The following is a 20639-nucleotide window of genomic DNA, read 5'->3' on the forward strand; positions in this document are numbered from 1 at the left end:
GTTTAATAGCCTGGCAGTGAAAGACAGGAACTGTCTAAATAAAATTGTAAATGTCTGCTCTAAAATCATAGGTACACAAATGACAGATCTAAACTCTCTTTGGGAGAGACGTGTCCGTAAAAAGGCAAAAGGCATTATTAATCAGGAGCACGCCCTTCACAAAGAATTTGTGCTGATGCCATCAGGACGGCGATATAAGCAGCCTCTTGGGAAGACCTGTCGGTATTCCAGGTCATTTGTGCCTTCATCCATTCGGCTGCTAAATGCAGAGAACTGAGCCAGAAATGTGTGCAATGAAATAGTGTTCTGTTTTATTTATTATAATATGTCTAAGTATGTATGATTTATGTTGTATGAATGTTTTTTATGACGGTGACATCTACTGTAGAAACTGAATTGCCCTTTGGGGATAAATAAAGTATTCTTCTTCTTCTTCTTCTTAGCTAACATGAGCTACAGCCTAGTTAGTGGTTACTATGCTGCCCCCAGTTTTTTTTATGAGCATTATTTCACTTGGTGGCCAATTTATACATATTGCATCCTTGAATTTGCAATCATAACAGAAAATTGAATTTAAGTTAGCTGCTCTGTCTCGTGTGTTTGTTTCCCAAAAAACAAGTTCAGATAAAAAGATGTCACAGAGTGAAAATAACAAAATAGTCACCTCATGTTTGATCATTTTGTTGAATTTATTTTCAAATAATGGACGGACAAAACTGCTTACTTAGGCAGGGCTTGGCAAGGGCTTAAAACCTTGACCAAAGTATACAGTATATTACAGCTGTCACTTTTATTTTAAAGGGCACATCAAAGGAACAAACCCACAACATTGAAAAAGCTAAAAATATGAAATAAAATAAGTACAATAAAAAAACAGAAGAAAAACAAACAAGAAATAGATACATAAAACAAAAAGGCCCAACAAAAATGGTATTTGTTTAATTGACATTCAAGCAAAAGCTAAATTATACATGACAGCTCAGATATGATCACTGCAGTCTGACTGATGTCCTTCAGTTGAATCACAGCGACACCCTGAGGCCGGCTGTGACCTCCATCACACACACACACACACACACACACACACACACACACACACACACACACACACACACACACACACACACCCTCATGTAGATAATGTAGCTGCTCAGATTCAAGCTGTTGAGAGCTACAGTCGCGCATGCGCTGAGACAAACCCTTTTTGGTCCTCGGTGTGCTCCGTAGCACACAGTTCCTCAGCACAACGTGCGAGTAGAAAAGTGAGGACTTCTGCTCTGAAGAGCTAAAACTGCCGCTAGCACCCACTCATCGTACCGTAAGTATAACTTTAAAAGTTGGTGACAAGGTGCTTTTATGATTTCTTTAATTATCGCCTTGAAAATATTTTGGAGGTTCACAAAAGAAGACATTGTCGTCCTTGCATGTTTGGACAGCATGCTTTTTCTAAATCGGAGTTACGCAGTGTGACTAAATGCTTATTTTAACATTACGTACTTCAGTAATTTATGGCTTACTAAGCACTACGGACAATAAAACATCTCCTGTAAACCTGGCTGTACTCATTAAGCATGGTGACTCGGCATTAAGTGCACGGACACAGCTGCGGGATCTAAGCTAAGCTATGCTAGCTGCTGGTTAGCTATCAAGCTAGCAGCAGTGGCTGCATGACACCAGGATGAATGAAAACTGTTCACTTCACATGTCAATTATGTACTCATTTATATATTATGTTAGCTTTAATTGGCTTCTTAGATTTAATTTACTGGGTCAAGCTTCTCAAAATGTATAATCAGCTGCTAGATGTTTTTATTTTTTTTATTCTTATTAAACTGCTACAAATAGGAAATGACTCATTACAGAGTAATACACACCACTGTCCCCAAACAAGACATAGTGCTGTATCAGCTTATTGTCAGGAGGGCTCCAGAACACCCCTGAAATGCTGGTTTACTTGCATATCAACAAATCAAAGAGGGAAAAAAATCTATGGTATCTGGTCCTGCAGATAACTTGCAAATAAAGTAAAATATCCACATGGAGGAATGGGAGTTAAGTTGCTGTGTGTAAAAATTACAAGTAAAGAATGCCTCACCAAAGGATTTTTCCATTGACAATGTGTAGGTAACACTGAATAATCCCACGACTGTCAGAGTTGCCAGTTTTTCTGATTTTTAAATTCATTAATCAACACTTAACGCTGTGCGCCCTCCAGGATCGGAGCAGTACTCAAAAGCTTTGGACGACACACAAAGTACTGAAGTTAACAATTAATAATTTTTGATTAGGTATATAAACATGTAGCTGGGAGGCAAGTAATAATTATTTTCAGTACAAATAGTGAAAAATGCCCATTTCCCAGACCCCAGTCCTCTGATTGTTCACCCCAAAAATCTTCAGTTTGCAGTGATATAAATCAGAAAAACTGAAATAATTGCTTAATTGGCAAATTGTTGTGGATTTGTTCATTTCAGAAGTTTAATCAACTAAATGTGTCAATTTTTTTAATTGATTTTTTCCCCCTCTAATTTTATGGGTCACTGTTTTCTACACAGAACAGTCATGGCAGAAAAACAAGAAGGGATGTCTCCAGTTGAGATGAAAGTTGCACGACAGATAGAGGTAATTCTGATTTTAAATCTACATTTATATTACAAGAAAGCTAGTTAAATCCAGCTCTGACACTGTCTCTCATTTCCATCTCTAGTACTACTTTGGGGATCACAATCTTCCAAGGGACAAGTTTCTCAAAGAACAGCTGCAGCTCGATGATGGCTGGGTGACTTTGGAGACGATGCTAAAATTCAACAGGTTTGTTATACTTCTCTTTATCACAATCTGTTTAACTACAGAGAAACACTTACTACTCAATGTTTTGTCTTAATTTCAGTCATTCACTCACTAATACTTATGTGTGTAAGAGTTGAATTTCAAATCAACTGGGAGGAAATCCTGCGGCGCTGTAATAAAATCAGACGAAGATGTATTAAACACTATTAAAATTCTTCTTACTTCAGTAGAGAATACAGCAGAGTTTTTTGCAATTCTTTGTGCTCATTATTTTGTTGCTTACATAAGACAATCCCATACAACACACAAGCAGGTAATGGTGGGGCTCTCTTTTAACACACTCCTTACAACCATAATGCACCACAGAACAGCACAGGAAATAAATTATTCTTCTGTCAATCAAAATTAACAACTTTTGCAGAGAGAAGGACGGCAGAGGTGCTGAGGTGGCTCCAGCCTCCATTCCAACTCTGCTCTGCCCTTTTTTGTTTGATCTCTCTTTTAATCTCTGCATTACTGTCGCCCTGTGGATTACAATCATTACAACTCTCTGATTTATGGGACATAATATATAAAAGTAGAGTAAATAATGATTTGTTTGGCACCTTACAAAACATATTTATGAAGTGCTTCACAGTCGCAATAAAACAGGAACCAATAAAAAGACAATTAATAAAGGCATTAATTTAAAAGTAATGGTAAAATTAAGTATACGATAAGACATAATAAAAAATATAAAAGTAAAGTAAATGATGCAATATTTCGGACACTATCGTCATTCATGAAAATCAAATATGTTTGATGTGTAAATTTTGGATTAGCACCTTTTACTAGTATTTGACATTTGCACTCCTTCTTCTCAACTGCTGCACAACAGTTTCCCTCAAGATGAATAAAGTTCTATCTCATCTGCCATTTCTCTGATATGGTGCCCTAACACTGAAGAACCTCGTTTCTCAACATATTAACACAGGAAATGTAGCTGTAGCAAATTGAAAATGAAAGCTGACTGTTATGAAAAGATCTGTGTCTGCTTCAGTGGCAATCTAGTCTGTGTTTCTTTTCTTTTTTTATGGGGACCCACTTTTTAAAATTGACCATCACGACCTAATTGACAATAGGCCTTATAATCACCTCACCTTATATCACCTTAAATAAGTAAACCTGTCATGTCAAAGATATAGTTTGTTGAAATCACAACTTTGGGTGTGAGAGAGTTGCAAACAGCCGTTTCTACATCCCGCCGAGTCCTCCTTGGATGTCTTGATTTACAAATTAAGCACTTGAAATACCAACAAGCTCTCCTTATGTGGCCAAAAAGTGTACTGCAGGCATACTTCTTTAATAAAAGACTATGGAGGAAATTCTACTAATTTATTTGACAACCCAAATAAATTATGGTTTGCAACAAGTCTCTAAGAACGACTGCTCTAGAGGACTGTAGCTGTCATTTGCAGGTAGGTGCTTTAAATGACAAAGATGAGTCACTGAAATAACAGGGGCTGGCTCTCTGTGTGGCTGTCGGTAATACCAGTGTTTACCTAAAGTAACACTGCTGTTATGGCATTGTTTTGGTGGCTCTTTCTGCTATTCTCACCACACCCTCAACCTCAAGGGAGTGTGTCTGAGATCACAGTCCTAAAAGTAATCTACACTGGTTATTGCTGATAAAAATATGTCACATCTCAGCAAAGTGGGCCTTTTTTAAACACCTACCAAATGATGGTAATCATCTAAAAGGCAGTTGCAAAATTAAACAGCTGGTGAGGACGTATGTCCTTTGACCTCACTGATCAAATCAGATACCTGTGCTTCAAAAACAAGATGGCAAAAATCAGCTTAATGCAATGCTCACCAAGAAATGGTGAGGTGTAGAGTTAAACAATTAGGTTGGTTGGAGGTTATGTGACTGACCAAGAAGAGACAATGATGAGTGATGACTAATCATTTTGTGTACCCATAGTATGACTCATGACAAGCAGGACAAGATTAGTGAAAGCCCTCACTCTTGCCCTGAAGTGCACTTGTTACCGGCCAGATTATATTTAGCCTCAGCATGGACGCACAAAAACACACACCATTAACAAAATACAATCATGCTGACTGTAAGAGGTATTTATGCAAGGCCATCAGACTCAAAGGCAGTCATATTGACAGCTTGACTAAATGCCGGTGGTTAAAGTCTGTATATTTGGAGTTTTGTGTAGACGGACGTCGGCGTGAGTCAGCTGTTTTACTTTCTAATGAAGCCAAATTTCATCAAAGAAGAGTGCAGCGTGATTCATTTGCCAGTTTGATTTGATTTTTCTTTATTTATGCTTTAAAATTGAGCTCTGTAGATAACAGGAAAATATCAGGGATGAGTGATCTTGGTGCCGCATTAAAACAAAGACTTCAGATGCTGTGCGTGAAATTAAAGAACGCATGCTCTGTAGATCAGGAGTAGAGTACTTACTAAGACCTGTATTCTTTTCCCCAGACTGAAATCTTTAACTACAGAAAGCAGCGTCATTGTTGCAGCTCTCCAGAAATCAAAGACTGGCCTCTTGGAAATCAGCGAAGACAAGACTAAAGTCAGAAGGTCACCAGACAAGCCCTTACCCGAAGTGAACGATGAATACAAAGACACTCTCAAACACAAATCTGTGTACATTGTAAGTTAATTTTTTTTTTTTTATGCTTGCACACAAATTCAGAATCTGATTTTAAACAATACATTTATCATTATCGTTTTTTTTAGCCTACCCCTCACTGATATAAAGGGGGTGGAGAAAATAAGAAAAACAACTGTCAGTATGAAGTCATACAATTCAACGGCACTACATCCCTCAAAATGCCTATACAGTTGAATAACACCTGTCTTACGTAGTTTCAATAAAAGCTGAACACTTTAACCCCAGAAAGACAGGATTGTTGTATAGACTGCATTAGTTTTACCTAATAAACTGACTTGTGTGTATTTACATAAAAGAATACTATAGACAGGTGTTTTTTTTCTCCCCTACAGGTATTTTTTTAGTGTTATGACACTCTGTATTTTGGCTAAATTTACATTTCTATTGTGCACATTCAGACTTAACCCTTGAGGAAACTATTATTGTCATCTCACACTCCTAATATCTTTTCTCATCCAGAAAGGTTTTCCTCTCGAAACCTCCCTTGATGAGATTCAGGAGTGGCTGAATGGGAAAGGCACCATAGAAAACATCCAGATGAGGCGAAACCTGCAAAGGCAGTTCAAGGTATATTGAATATATTTAATTTCCAATCTTCCAATTTTCCGTTTTTGAATTTGGGGAGAATTGTCCTAATAAATTCATTTCCTTACAGGGATCAGTGTTTGTCTGTTTTGACACAGAGGAGTCATCGAAGACGTTCCTAGAACGTTCAGACATCAAATCATTCAAAGACAACGAGATGCTTGTGTTGTCGAGGTAAGTTGTTCTGCTGCTTCATTTAAGATTTATCTACAGTGGACAAATGCTGTGTTTTGCTTGAGAAATAAAGTCTGCACAAGATCTGAACAGGTGCCAAAAAAATGAGCGTGACATACTTATTGCTCTGCTTAATTATACCGATTCAGAGGGAGAAAGTAACTGTACTGTATGTGCATTTTGCACCTTTCTAGTCTGTCCAAACCAGATTAAGACATTTGCAGAAATGTATAGATTTGTTGACTGTTTGAACTCCCTAGGGGGCTTACTGCTAACCACATCTGGGAAACTAGATAATGGAAGTAGTGATATTAGTGGCAATGCAAATGGACAGCAGAAAGATGAATTATGCTACAGCAGTGATGGATGTTGAGTGTTAGTCTGCCTTGGAATTTTACTTGGTAACAATGTGAATTCAAGCTGGTCACAGCCTCATCCAATGGCTATCTACATTAACAGTGTGTAGTGTTTTCACAAGGTATGAAGTTTTCATCTAGAAAATCAACATGTTTAATTCATCCAGGGCTGTACAATCTTTTGAACGTCACTGTATATGGTAATCATTTAATTGCTGTTTTGCTTTCAGAGAAGACTATCATGCAAAGAAGGCAGAAGAGAGAAAACAGTTCAAAGCAGAGACAAAAGCAAAAGCTAAACAGTGAGTACGCATGCAATGCTTTTTTGTTCTAAAAACATACTGTACAGTTTGTAAAAAAATAAATAAAAAATCACTGACCCTCCTCCTCCCCAAAAATATTATTCAGGGACAAAGAACAAAAGCAGAAAAACGCAGAAGAGAAGGAAATGGTAAGAGTCCCTCAGAGCTTACAAGCTGATGTTTTCTCACTGGCCTGGTCACATTAATAATTTTAATGTCATTTGTCTTGCAGGGAATGCTCTTGGATGAACAGACAGGCTGTTTGTTGAAGTTTTCGGGAGGGCTTGAAGACGTTTCAAGAGAGGACTTTCATGATTTGTTCTCTGGCCACGGAAAGATAAAGTGGGTTGATTTTACAAGAGGAGCTAAAGAGGTGAGTAAACTTCTGAACGCTCAAGTGTCTTACTCGGTGTAAAAAATCTGCTGTGGTTAAAATCTTGTATCTTTGCTTACAACAAGGGCACCCTCCTTTTCGACGGGAATGCAAAGGAGGCATTCGACAAGGCCAAAGAAGCAAATGGAGGGGAATTGACCATCAAGGATAGCAGTGTTACATGGCAGTTGCTCGAGGGAGATGAGGAGAAAGAGGTGATGAAGAAGATAATTGAAGCTCAACAAGAGACGTACAGATCCAAAGGCAGAGGTAAAACTTATCTTAAAACTAGCAGCTGATCAAAGTCTATGTAAATCCAACTATTTCAGACCATCAATGATTTATTTGCAGTATTCATGATTCATTGATGTATCTTGTGTGTCTTAAAAGGCAACAGAGGAAGAGGAGGTGGACGAGGCGGCGGACGAGGAAGAGGAGGCCGTAGGGGAAGAGGTGGCAGAGATGGAGGCAGAACCGAGTTCAGGGGCAAAAAGACAAAGTTTGATAGTGACGATGAGGACAACGGTAAGTTCAGAACCTTTCAGAGCTGCAAAATTTGGTTTCATGGTGACATTTAACGATTTACGTTTTTAATCGTTTTGTATCTTTTGTGTGATTTATTTTTATTTTTTTCCCTCTCCTCTAGAACCCGCGGCAAAGGTTGCCAAAACAGAAAATGGATCTTAGTCAAAAATGTCACACCCAGATTTTTTTTTTCTTTTTTTTGAAAACATTTATTATAAACAAACGGTGATAATGCAGAGGCAATTAAATCCATTCCAGTGAAAGTGTCAGGCGTTGGAGAATCGTAGGAAGTCCACCTGGATGTCAACCTAGAGAACAAACAGCAAAGCTTGGCTTTACTTTTCAGCCTTTTTAAGTCCCTGTATATTGTGCCTCTCACATTATTTGTGTACCCTTTTTTTGTCTTCTTAACATGTATTTGATTTTATCATAGTCAACAAAGATCTGCTCTGACATTAATTTAATTTCACCTGAACGATTAGTTGGGTTTCGTAAGACCTGTAATGTCTAGAATCTGTGCCATTATGTTTTTTTTCCCTGTAGATTTCCTACATTGAGTGATGAGATCATCTGCTTTGCTATTTTTAAGTTTGCATATGTGAATAGCAAATAAAACATTTATAAAAACGAGTAAAGATCTGATTGACGGTTTTCTCAATTTCTGCTAGAAAACATGTTCCCAGAGAATGTATTGATACAGTGCATTAGCTTACCGATTTCTTTTTGTGGAACTTGTAAGATGCTGGCAAGTCATATCTTAGTTCTGTAAAGAGAGAACATACTCTGTGTGTGAGTGTTTTACAGGGTTTGTACAATGTCTTTTTTATTTTAACCATAACTTTTCAAGGTTAGAAATATTCTTAATTTTTAACATTATCCGGTGATTCATTTACACTAACTCATGTAAACCAAAAATGTTCATCTGAAATGAAACAATCTGGTTGTCAAAGTTAATATAAACAGATGGTTAAATAATGTGACATAAATACATGAATTGCTGTGGGTATGAACGTTGGGTACCTTGAAAGTGCTTGAATTTTCCTATTAAAAAGCCGTAAGAAGCCTTGTTGTAGTTGAGAAGATGTACTGTGTTCTTACCTGCTATTACTTCCATCTTCACTCCCCAGTCATTAGCCTTCTTCTGTATGTGCTGTAATCAGATGAAGTACACAACTGTCAGGCTCCATATCAGAGATCTACACATGAAACTTAAAGACAGGACATGACTTGAGATTTGAATTAGGTCTTCAGTTTTGTGGAATTGAAATAATTTGTGGTTTGAAAGCAAAAGTGTTCTTCTCAGGTTTTGGCCTTTTCATCGACCCGGACATGGACTTGGAATTGGATTTCTCTATACCAAATTCCTGTAGGTGTAAGAGATAATAATACTGAATTTACCTCTCGTGTCGATGTTTTATGGAGTGAATACACGGCTGTCTTTGCCATCGTTAAAGCTGTCCGTAGGAACTTCATGTCCATGCCTTGAATAAAGAATAAAATGTAAAAAATAAATGTAAGGAAAAACACACAGCCTGTGCAAACTGTCATTAAATCACTTGTGGCTTCGAAGAGCTTTCTACAGCCACATTCAGATGATATGGGATTTAACCATTTTTGACTTGTTAAAACACTATGTGTCAAAATCAGGGTAACTCCAATTTTTCAAAAGACAGTATGTGGAGCTTTGTTTTTGTTTCTTTAAAGCCACATTCTGCAATCATGCAACTGTCTAAAAATGTTTCATAAAGTTGTAAACAGGTTAATCTTTCCCAACTCTAGCATCCATCCCATGTCATCACAGATATTGAGGATTGTGCTTGAGATTGTTCCCCCCCAAGAGCCTTTGTTCTGTCCCATATAATGGGATATGTTGACCTCTGCTGGGTCAATTTTTTCTATACTTCTGTTACATCTGTCTTCTGGTGGCCCCTCACCTTTATAGAAACAACAGTAGTAATTCACTAGAGTAACCATTTACTCTGAGTGTTCACCTTGATTGTGTTTCGTCCCAAATGGTGGGTTCATTATTACTGTGTCAAACTTTTTCACATACGCCTCCTCCTCCAGAGAACACAGGTCACACTGGACCAGATCCAGGTTGGAAATCTCAAATTCCTCCACATTTCTCCTGAAAATCTCCAGTGCGTCGTTGTCAATGTCGAAACCGACGCACAAACTGAATAAGGCAGAGATTAAGGAATTAATTATGTTGACTTGATGAAAAACAATGTGATGGATGGATGGATGGATGGATGATGATCTTACCCTGCATCAAGCATCGCAGCCCCGATGCTGAGGACACCACAGCCACATCCCAGATCAGCCACCAGTTTCCCCTCAATGTCATCAAACGTACTCTGGATCGTATAAAGCATGCATGCTGAGGGGAAAAGGCAGAAAGTGAACGAGAAGGATGCACGCCAAGAAGAACTACCTCTCCTATAATCACATGTTGGCACCTCACCTGCAATATGAGGACTGGTTGGATATTGTTCAAGAAGGATTTTTGGCTCTTCAAACACGTCCACCTGCTGTAGGCAGCTCTCTAACTCCTTTAGTTTCATTACTGGCGACTGCGGTGTCCTAAACTCTCTGTGACAACCCCGATTAATGATCTCTTACTGTTATTTTCCAGCTAGAGTCTCAGTGAGTTGATACTTGGAGGAATGAGCATGGTTGAAGACGACTTCCGCAAGTGTGCGCATCAACCAAAACAATCCGACTTTGATCCCGGAAGACGTGACAGTAGTTCCGCCTGACAGTTGTTAAAATTACAACTTGTAATTGAATTAATGTTTATAAAATTATACGATTAAATATATTATAATAAATACAAAAACGTTAAAATAAAAATAAAAGTGTACAAAAACAAATCATTTAATTCGATAATTTCACTTACAATATAACTACTAAATGGTATATACATTCATACCATATGTATCCATGAATGCATGGGTACTTTAATTGATATATACATGCATATTTTTTACAATTGTTTTCATTTAGAGAACACTTTTACATTAACAGTTTGCAGAACAAAACTGTCTTACTAGGAGCATATAGCTTTAAATACAAAACACAAAATATAGGGGCAAATTAAGAAATATATATATAAAAAAAACTAATACATGTCCACACTTGTGTATTGTCAGTCCATAGGACATTTGTCAAAAGCAGAATTAGTTTTCATTGCCATACTGTTTCACTTCTTGATAATAAAAAACAGTCATAAATGTAGTTGTGGGTGTGGAATTTTCCAAATCATAATATTAACTGTAAAAATAAAATTACACGTTATTTCCCCTTGTCGTTATTTTCAAAAGCAAATTAAAATGTCCCTGTCTTGAAGTTAGATAGTTTCCCTGTTTTCTATATGAGCTGAACCAATATGTGTTATCATTGTCAGTCTTATGAAGGGGAGACGGTCTGTTACCTGGAAACTAGCAAGGCATTTATGACTGTGCCGAGCTGGTTAAACAGGAAGCAAGCCGCTGACTGTGCTCGACCAAACATACATCCCACACCTGATTTATGCTCACTCACTGCACTCACGCAGCGCACATTACATTTGGACATCGTTGGCCAGCAACCCCATAACGAGCGCTATCGCGAGAAAGCCCGAGAACATGGACACAAGACAACAAAAATAAATTTGTGGACAACAAGCCAGAGTGCATGATGGCGGCGTCGCTGCTGCGCCGGGACAAGAAAGCCACTGCCGCCCACTTGAAGGCAGACTTAAATCGGACTGACAATAGCTCTGGGCTCCGGCAACTCCAGGAGCTGCTCGACGCTGTGCTAAATCCCGAAAAACCAGCGGCGGACACAGAAGCTCTTGACTGGTGTAAATGTCTAATTGCAGGAGGCGAAGGTTTCGAGGAGTTCTGCAAAACGGTCCGGTCCTATGACAACGCGACTCTGTGCGGACTGGTTTGGACGGCCAATTTCGTGGCATATCGATGCCGGACCTGTGGCATCTCTCCGTGCATGTCACTGTGTGCTGAGTGTTTTAATAACGGAGACCACACGGGCCATGATTTCAACATGTTCAGGAGCCAGGCTGGTGGGGCCTGTGACTGTGGAGACAGTAATGTCATGCGAGAGAGTGGGTAAGTCCAAGCTAGCTGCTAGCTAAGCTGGCTAAGCTAACTAACGGGTTAGCCAGTATTGTTTTGACAGGTCCTGATGGGAAAGGAGCTAAGTTAGCTAGTGAAATGCCATGATCTGCGTTGTCAGCTCCAGTGTCCAGTTAATTCTGTGTGAGATATGTATACGAGATATCAGCCACACTTTTGAATATTACGATGCTCCTGTCATTTATTAATAGGACTAACCAGCTCTGCTCAGAGGCTTAGCCAGCCTTGCTAACCATAACAGTCATTCTCGTACCAGCAGCTGTAATTTCTATGCATCTATATAAAGATATATGACTGCTTAGCTGTGGTCCGGGAATAAAATTATCGTGATATAAACGTGTCTTCTTTTATTACTGATTTACAGTGGAGTGATGGCTATAATTATATGTTAATGTAATTGCGCTGGGATGAATGCTTCTGTCCTATGTCTGTCTGACTCCATTCTTCATGATATATTTTACTCTCAGGGACCTGAATGCACTGCATCATAGTACATCATAGTTCAATCATAGTTAAATATTGTATGACTGAGTCTAAACTTATGCACAAATTATTATCAGAGTAGTTTTAATTACTACCTTGAGTGAAAAAAACATAGTGACATCAGATTTGGTAAGTGTCAAGCAGCTGTATTAGCAGGTCAGAGTATGGCAGTGGCCAACTTAACAGTTTCGTTTTTGTACTTTTATTTAAAGCAACTTTGCTGCATCCTGATTTGTCCCATTCATATACAGTCTTGAGTAAAATGACTATGAGATGTTGTACATTGTGTTTTATTAGGGATCACATTATGTAAATGGACAGAGATATAAAAATATTCTCCTAGATTCATACTCTGGCCAATGCTCACCTACTCCCACCTAGGCATGGGGTGAATGAAAATGTCATGTCACATTTATCCTGTCCAACATAATTGTGATTTCATGATATTATCCCCATAATCGTCAAAATTGTCATAATTAACTGGAAGCACTTTAACCGTTCATTTTGTTACGAAACAAGTATTTTTATTGCATCACAGGAAATGATTATTAGTGAAAACAAACAATCAAAGAATCTTAAATAAGGTAATCATAAATCACAATGTCTTCCTGCACAAATGATGGATAAATAAATGGTGGTAAGCTCATCTCCCTGTCGTTCTTTAGTTTGAAAATAGTGGAGTATTTACACACATCCGATTTAACTTGTTTTTGTGACAGATAAAATGTGCAAGCTGAGCCTTCAGCCACAGTGACAGACTTGGGCAATTAAAAAAAAAAATCAGGAAACTAAAATAGGACTGTACGTTAGCGAACTAGACAGCCTTTTCAAGTCATTCTTGCGAAGATAGTCACATGGTCCTGATTCACGATTATCCCGATAATGAAAATTCACCACGATCAGCTTATTGTGAGTTGTTTTTTTATTGCAATCCGTGCTAAAAATCTTTTGTTGTCCCACCTCTAGTCCCAGCCTTCTTTAACTTCTATCTTTACCTGAACCCCAATCAATATTTAGCCCACTGGACATCTATAATGTAGTACATCTATTTTAAAAAAAGAGATAAAATTACATGTAAATGTGTTTTGCAGGGCTATTATGGAGCCTCTATTTGAAATGTACTTAGTTTCTGGTGTAACCTGTTACAGTGGTTTAAGCTGCCGAAGAATTCAAACAAAAATAGATTATATAAGCAGTGAAAGAGAGAGAGAAACTGAAATGGCTGCTCTAGTATTTGTGAGAGGCCTGCAACATTAATGTTTATTTTCTCTCTGTCAGGTTTTGCAGACGGCATCGGTTGAGAACAGGGGAGAATGTCCCCTCAATACCTCGAGATCTTCTCTTGATGTCTGAGATGGTTCTTCCTCGCTTTATCCTGTGTATCATACAGTATCTGAGAGATGGATACATTGAGCCAGGTGAAAACACTCCCGACCGTCTTAAACGAAAGCTGTAACTATGAAAAAATGACTTTAAATCTGTCTGTGTCCTTGAAAACTCTATTATCAAAAGTATTCCATACCCTCTTATTTATTTTGATTTTGACATTTTATGTATGTCCTGTTGCATATCAGCAAAACAGCATCTGTTGTGTAAGCCGGGTATCAGCGTTATACAACTGTTTACATCCAAAAGTATGTCACAATGTACTGAGACTGATGCTCATATCTCTTATCTCACTTTACCAGACACCTCAACTGAGAGAGATCTACAGAAAGTCCTGCAGCAGCTGGAGCCTCAGATCTCCTTCCTGGAGGAGCTCACAAAGATGGGAGGAGCGATGAGGACTGTACTGACAAAGATCTTGACCAATCAGCAAACATTCAAGGAGTTGAGCATGGGTAAATATCTACCCTTGAGTTTATGTGGGTTTTAGTTAATATTTTTTTGAATGATTTGAAGTAATGTTTTTTGTTGTTGTTTCTTTGTTGTATCCTGTTCCCAGTGCTTTAAAATTACTTCCCATGTAGAAAAGACAGTCAGCTTGGTTTTATTTAAGCATCAGTGAACATTTTCATAACTTAAAATAAAAAAAATGAAAAGAAATGCAAACACTGGAATTTATAACTTTCCTGGTTAAACTACAAGGACTTTGAAAGCCTATTGGTCTCTTTTTTCATCTAAGCCAGGCACCCTGTCGTAGAATAGCAAATACAGGTCTCATTGCTTATTTGCTTGTGATGAAATTTTCTTCATCCCCATATTTTGACATTACACTAATAGTTGCAATGTCTGTTTCTTCATTGTTGCAGGCCAAGAGGAAAACTTGTATGCTAAAAAGAACTATGACAAGTATTTGTCAGCCTTGAAGAATTCAGGTCTGGTGTCTGTGGAGGAGAAAGCCCAAGGTGCTAATGCTGATGTCACTGTTGGTGCTGAAGGAGGTGCAGGAGCAATGGTCCTCTTGGGTAAGATAACATCACAACACAAGTTATTTTGTGTATGAAAATTGACGGTCATCATCCCATGTACATTTGCTTATCAACGTTATTGAATTCTACTGTATAAATGTTATCATGTTATCATGTTTGTCAGTAGATAATATTTTATGAAATTATAATAAACAACCCTTGTGTTTCACCCCTTTTTACGGGCCATTGTAAATTATGATAATAATAATCATTGTGTAATACGATATACCTTGATACCATAAAACTGGGATAGTTTATAAGATGATTTTTGTACCGTGAAAATCTTGTACCGTTTGAAACCCTAGTTAGGAGTTCTCTTTTGCAGCAAGCAAACGAAAGTAAAACATAATCTTAATATACTAAATGCTAAATAATATAAAAAAACAATCTAATGATCTGTACTGAATTGCACAAATGTGCTCTCTATAGCATAGCTGTGATATTTTGGGTTTTTGCATGTGTTTGGCCAATGGATGAAGATGCTGCTACCCGCAGCTAAATGTTTTTCTTGGTTTTCTTAGGATCCACTGCACCTGCGAGCCCAGATGAGTCTAATAAAGAGGTATGTGCCAGACATGGAATAACCAATTGTAGCCATTTTTAATTTAAGTTCTCTTTAGGAACCAAAAGATTATTCAGGCATTTTGTATTAATACATTAATAATTTTGTCTGTTAAATGTATAAAAACGTTACCAGAGCCCACATTGATATCCTGCTTCATCCATAAGAATAATCTGTGTATATTTGGGACCTTTATCTGACCCTTTCATAATTAAATGATTAATCAATACCAGAATGGTTTGGACTTTTATTTTTTTTTTCATTTGTAACCTGAAATGGGTGTTTTTCATGAACATTTCGAATCTATTTTAACTTGCTATTAACTGATCTACAGTTGCTGTTGAACATTTTGTTGACAAGGTAATTGAAATTCATGTTGTTTTTGTTGTTTTCTCTCAGGAGGACCAAGATGCAGGGCAGTCTGTTGGACAGAGGAAGAGGGTTAAGCTAAGCAGCAGTACCAAAGGTAAATGTAAAGACAATGTAATGCGATACAATATGTTACATAAACATCACTTTCTCATTATGTGCCCTTTCTGCCCTCAGACCCGTGTATTATTGAATCTCTGAAGCACAAATGCTTTCTGGAGGAGTTGCTCTTTTGGACAATAAAGTATGAGTTTCCGCAGAAGATGGTCACCTTCTTACTAAACATGTTGCCAGATCAAGATTACAAGGTAATTTTTCTTACCATGTTAACATTTATTTGCAAATTACAGATGCATGTCTGGCCTTCTGTTGCAATATAGTTTCTTTGCATGTCATAGTATAGACTTTCTGGTAAATTAAATGATGCCTGCAAACATTTACAAGCCAAAATGTTGGAACAGTAAGCTGACTTTTGTTTTTTTCTCATCCTGTCTGACAGATCACTTTTACGAAAACCTTTGTTCAGCATTATGCATTCATCATGAAAACACTGATGAAAAGCCACGAGTCGGACACCATGTCCAATCGCATTGTACATATTAGTGTGCAGTTGTTCAGCAACGAGGAGCTGGCTCGACATGTGACCGAGGAGTGTCAGCTGCTGGACATCATGGTCACAGTCCTCCTCTACATGATGGAGAGTTGCCTTATTAAAAGTGAGCTTCAGGGTAAGTTGTCCCAGTGTGTCGGATTATTCTGATTGAACCCTTCACGTCAATATGAAGCTGGTGGCTGACATAATTCTCCTTTTGGATCACTACAACACGCCCCATGTGAACAGCGTGAGATTGTCTGATCAGTGTCTTTAGGAGCGATGGCTGATTTTGCAGACTGATCACTAATATTTTTGGCAGCATGCATGGTGAAACTGATATTCAAGTTTATAGATTTAGCTTAGATGTCATGACTATAAAAAATGTCAAACTGTATGCACCCCTTTAAAAGATTCTGTGTCTTGGATTGGGCTATTGGGTAAGGATGACATCATACCAGGAGGTCATTATTTTTATGTTAGAGCTTCATCATTGACTCAATATTCATAAAGACTGCATTTTCTCATTTTTTGTAGGGTAAAATGGGTTGTATATGAAGCTTGTGAAATATTTCAAAAGAGTAAAATGCAGCTGTTAATTTCTTTTGGATTTTTAAACATTCTCAGTGCAGAAATATAGATGCACAGATGTTTCATCCCTCTGGACTGTCTCATGAAATAAGCTTGAATTTTTAATTTTTGAGTGCAGTCTCAAGTATTACTCTGTATTGGCAGCCACGTGTTGGCTTGTGTAACTTGTGAGTGTGTTGTCTTTCTTTACGTACCTGTCTGTTTTGTTTTGATGTAATAGTTTTTTAAATCACTCAATAAGGGCTGCAACTAACAGAAATGTTGATTATTGGTGAATCTGTCGATCACTTGAATAATTGATTTGTTTTTTGGTCCATTAAAATATCAGAAAATTGTGAAAAATATCATTCAACAGAGAAGTAAAGAAACCAGAAAATATTCAAATTCAAGAAGCTGTTATTCTTAGAAAATTACTTAAAATGTAGATTATTTTAATAGTTGACAATTAATTGTTGTAGCTCTAAACTAAATACATACTTAGCCCAAATGCTTTTAACTTAATCTTTGTGTCTTTCCGTTTCTCTTGTTTTTTCCCCCCTTCTTAGATGAAGAGAACAGTCGCCATGTTGTAGTGAACTGCAGTGAGGCTCTGTTGAAGAACAACACCTACTGGCCATTAGTTAGCGATTTTATTAACATCCTCTCACACCAAAGTGTAGCGAAAAAGTTCCTGGAGGACCACTCATTGCTGATGCTGTGGATGAGCTTTGTGTCATTTTTCCAAGGTAAGTCATAGTTTGATGGCTAAAGGGTTGATCAGCTGCACATATAGTACAGAGTTTTTTAACCTGAGCAAGACATAGTGCTTCACTGTGCCTCTCATTCCCACTGATGGAGGCAGAGTTTGAGGCTCAGTATGCTCGCTCAAAGACATTTTAACCTGAGTAGCCATTGGCGTTCAATAGCTACTTAATGGCTACTCACTACCTTTGTTTGCTGATTTGTTCTCATGCATCAATTATGGAAGCTTTTTCACAATAAATAGAAGATTTGAATGCAGAACTAAATATTTGTTGCAGTACAGATACTATGGGTGCCCTGCTGTAAAACTACCTTTGATAATTTCAGATTTAAACAGTTGATTTAAATGATTGCTCCTGCTTGTGCAGATTTTCAGTTAGACGTTATTTAGCAACGTTATGCTTTGTCAGACTTCATCTGTCATCTACTGATAATAATGCCCCATAGGGAAAAGTGAGTTTTGGGCTGTGTGACTCTTTGCCATGTGTACTCTACCATGACCCTAAAAATAACACTCACCCCTGCCCGGTGTGCTGGAGTATCCATTTGCTGACGTTCTGTTCACAAGTGTCCCTATTACATTGTATGCAGGACTGCTGCACTGCTCTACCTTTTGAATTCTGGTGTTTTAATAGAGATTTATTTGGCTTTCATCAGACACATTTGAGAAATTGCTAATATGCTAACACACATGCATGCAGACATCTTAAAATGTGCATGAACAGAAAATATATTTATAGGTAATGAGTTCTACACTGAATTTTCCAAGCACACATTTTAAATCTTTGTGATTTTTTTTTTACCCTGATAGTTTTTTCATTTGAGCATTAAGAAGCCATGTAACATGTGGTGACTTTCTAACCATTTTCTGCCGTGATAGGTATGAACCTGAATAAGCGGGAGCTGAATGAACATGTGGAATTTGAGTCTCAGACATACTATGCAGCATTTGCAGCGGAACTTGAGGCCTGTGCACAACCAATGTGGGGTCTCTTAACACACTGCAAAGTCAAAGTAAGTCCCGTCTGTAAACCCTCAGAGCTGCATGTACTTACTGTATAACCATATATGAATTATTTAAAGATTTTAAATCGTCTTAACAGGAGACACAGGAATATACTAAAACTGTGGTGCGCTACTGCTTGGAGACCCTGCAGATCTGGTTTGATGCAATTGGCTTCATTGACGAGGTAAATGTAAAAGCCATACCACTGTATTTACAAGAAAATACTTCCTCCTTGCCTGTTTCTCATCATGGCTTTTATATCTCTTACAGCCTGCTCCAAATCAAGTGACATTTCACCTGCCACTGCACCGCTACTATGCCATGTTCCTCAGTAAGGTATGTCAGAACCTCTTACTCTTCAGTACTTACTCTTACTCTTACTCTCTTACTATTTCAGCAGGATATTATTGTTTTTTTCATGTGTTTTAAATGTATTTGGTGAAAAAAAATCCTCAGGCTGTGAAGTGCCAAGGCTTGGACCTGGACAGCCTCTTGCCTGACCAAGAGATGCTGATGAAGATCATGGTGCATCCACTCCAAATCCAGGTATAACACCAGAGGCCCTGAAACAGATTCTTGTGTTGTTAGTCATTTGTAAATATCCTCCAGGTCTGCAGCCACAGGTTAATTAAAACATTGTTGTGTATGACTGTAGGCATGCCTGTCAGAGATCCACAGCAACATGTGGGTCAGGAATGGTCTCCAGATCAAAGGGCAGGCGATGACCTACGTGCAGTCACACTTCTGCAACTCCATGATTGATCCAGACATCTATCTGCTGCAGGTTTGTTTGCTTTATCACAGATAGTCCCCACTATACTGCACGTATTGCTCATGTAGTGTAGTTGTTTTAGCAATAATCATTATTTTCATTGTTCGTTCCTATTTTTTTTTTTAATTTTCTCTTTCAGGTTTGTGCATCCAGGTTGGATCCAGACTACTTTATCTCAAGTGTTTTTGAGAGGTACGTGCTGACTCCTGCACACGCATTCATATAATGTATCTACATGTGGTAATTCAACATATAGGAATAGCACTGTCCTTTCTCACGCAGGTTCAAAGTGGTTGACCTGTTGACCATGGCATCTCAGCATCAGAATGCTGTTTTAGACTCTGAGCAGGAGAGGCCAATGCTTGAAGGAGCACTGACCTTCCTGGTAATACTGACGAGCCTTCGCATTCATTTGGGTAAGTGGTATGATAGAGGATGCACACAACTTACAGGGAATGAGAAACAGCTTATATAAAGTAAAGGAAACCTACAGTACATTAATAATAAAGACCGTAATGTGTTTGCTGTCTGAGGTGATGATGTACTTTAGTGTCTACGTTTGGCATATGATGTCATTATTTTCTTAGACTTTTCCTTTGACACATCATCTACGTTTCTGACTGATCACCAATATTTAAGGGCTTCAACTGCAGTTGTATATGAAATTAAATTACCAATTAAAAACCAGTTGGCAGTTTGTGACAATCTCTATTTTTGGTTTGTATATCTGTATATGTACTTTTTGAATGTTTAGTTAAACATGTGGTTGGAGTATCTCGAAATGGTAGCCTCAAAACGATTGCATTTCAACCATATTATGCATAATGTTTGCCAGATATACATTTCTGAAGTGACATGACAGTGCTACAACATATATCATTTTGTGCTATTGTTTTATCCTTCAAGAAAATCCTTATTCATGCTGTCTTACACAGACAGAGACTTAGTGGTCGATGCTTGAGGTGTTGCTGCATTATTTGGGCAAAATTATTAAATCTGGTCACCCAAAAATTATGACGTTCTCCAAATGTTACATTAAAAGCAGAGGGTGGATCTTTATGCCAAAGGTGTCACAATTGTAATTGCTTTGTCTTTAACAAGCTGTAAGGGGGGCAAGAGTTATTGGTCGGTTAGTGAGGTGTAGTTTATTATTGTGATTCCTGTAGTTGACCAAACTACAAAGCCAAAAAGAGAAA

General features: G+C 37.9%; 3 protein-coding genes across 4 annotated transcripts in view; 2 read left to right on the forward strand and 1 right to left on the reverse strand.

The window, feature by feature from the left end:
* Window positions 1-1179: 1179 nt before the first annotated feature.
* ssb (small RNA binding exonuclease protection factor La) lies at window positions 1180-8410 on the forward strand. The gene is made up of 12 exons (XM_084362028.1): window positions 1180-1318; window positions 2556-2622; window positions 2708-2811; window positions 5270-5444; window positions 5925-6032; window positions 6121-6224; window positions 6811-6882; window positions 6989-7031; window positions 7115-7255; window positions 7342-7525; window positions 7646-7780; window positions 7902-8410. Exons 2-12 carry the CDS (start codon window positions 2563-2565, stop codon window positions 7940-7942), a joined length of 1167 nt encoding a protein of 388 aa, XP_084218154.1. The 5' UTR covers window positions 1180-1318; window positions 2556-2562; the 3' UTR covers window positions 7943-8410.
* On the reverse strand, window positions 7978-10496 carry mettl5 (methyltransferase 5, N6-adenosine). Its single transcript, XM_084362029.1, has 7 exons — window positions 10245-10496; window positions 10046-10160; window positions 9772-9956; window positions 9179-9261; window positions 8879-8930; window positions 8494-8543; window positions 7978-8088 (listed from the first exon to the last, which is right to left on the reverse strand). Exons 1-7 carry the CDS (start codon window positions 10342-10344, stop codon window positions 8047-8049), a joined length of 627 nt encoding a protein of 208 aa, XP_084218155.1. The 5' UTR covers window positions 10345-10496; the 3' UTR covers window positions 7978-8046.
* An 858-nt stretch (window positions 10497-11354) lies between these two features.
* ubr3 (ubiquitin protein ligase E3 component n-recognin 3) overlaps window positions 11355-20639 on the forward strand; it is a 46710-nt gene continuing 37425 nt past the window's right edge. The window contains exons 1-16 of one of the 2 annotated variants that reach the window (XM_084361279.1): window positions 11355-11889; window positions 13678-13817; window positions 14088-14240; window positions 14652-14807; window positions 15332-15372; window positions 15772-15838; window positions 15919-16049; window positions 16241-16469; window positions 17470-17649; window positions 18546-18679; window positions 18769-18855; window positions 18942-19007; window positions 19128-19217; window positions 19327-19455; window positions 19583-19635; window positions 19726-19859. In XM_084361279.1, the coding sequence (XP_084217405.1) occupies window positions 11456-11889; window positions 13678-13817; window positions 14088-14240; window positions 14652-14807; window positions 15332-15372; window positions 15772-15838; window positions 15919-16049; window positions 16241-16469; window positions 17470-17649; window positions 18546-18679; window positions 18769-18855; window positions 18942-19007; window positions 19128-19217; window positions 19327-19455; window positions 19583-19635; window positions 19726-19859 (2224 nt within the window). In that variant the 5' untranslated portion in view covers window positions 11355-11455. The remainder of the gene's footprint in view (window positions 11890-13677; window positions 13818-14087; window positions 14241-14651; window positions 14808-15331; window positions 15373-15771; window positions 15839-15918; window positions 16050-16240; window positions 16470-17469; window positions 17650-18545; window positions 18680-18768; window positions 18856-18941; window positions 19008-19127; window positions 19218-19326; window positions 19456-19582; window positions 19636-19725; window positions 19860-20639) is intronic. The other variant, XM_084361280.1, reaches the window with a different exon arrangement.

The sequence above is a fragment of the Pagrus pagrus genome (genome assembly GCF_965226575.1).
Source record: "Pagrus pagrus genome assembly, chromosome: 9".
Classification (NCBI taxonomy): Eukaryota; Metazoa; Chordata; class Actinopteri; order Spariformes; family Sparidae; genus Pagrus; species Pagrus pagrus.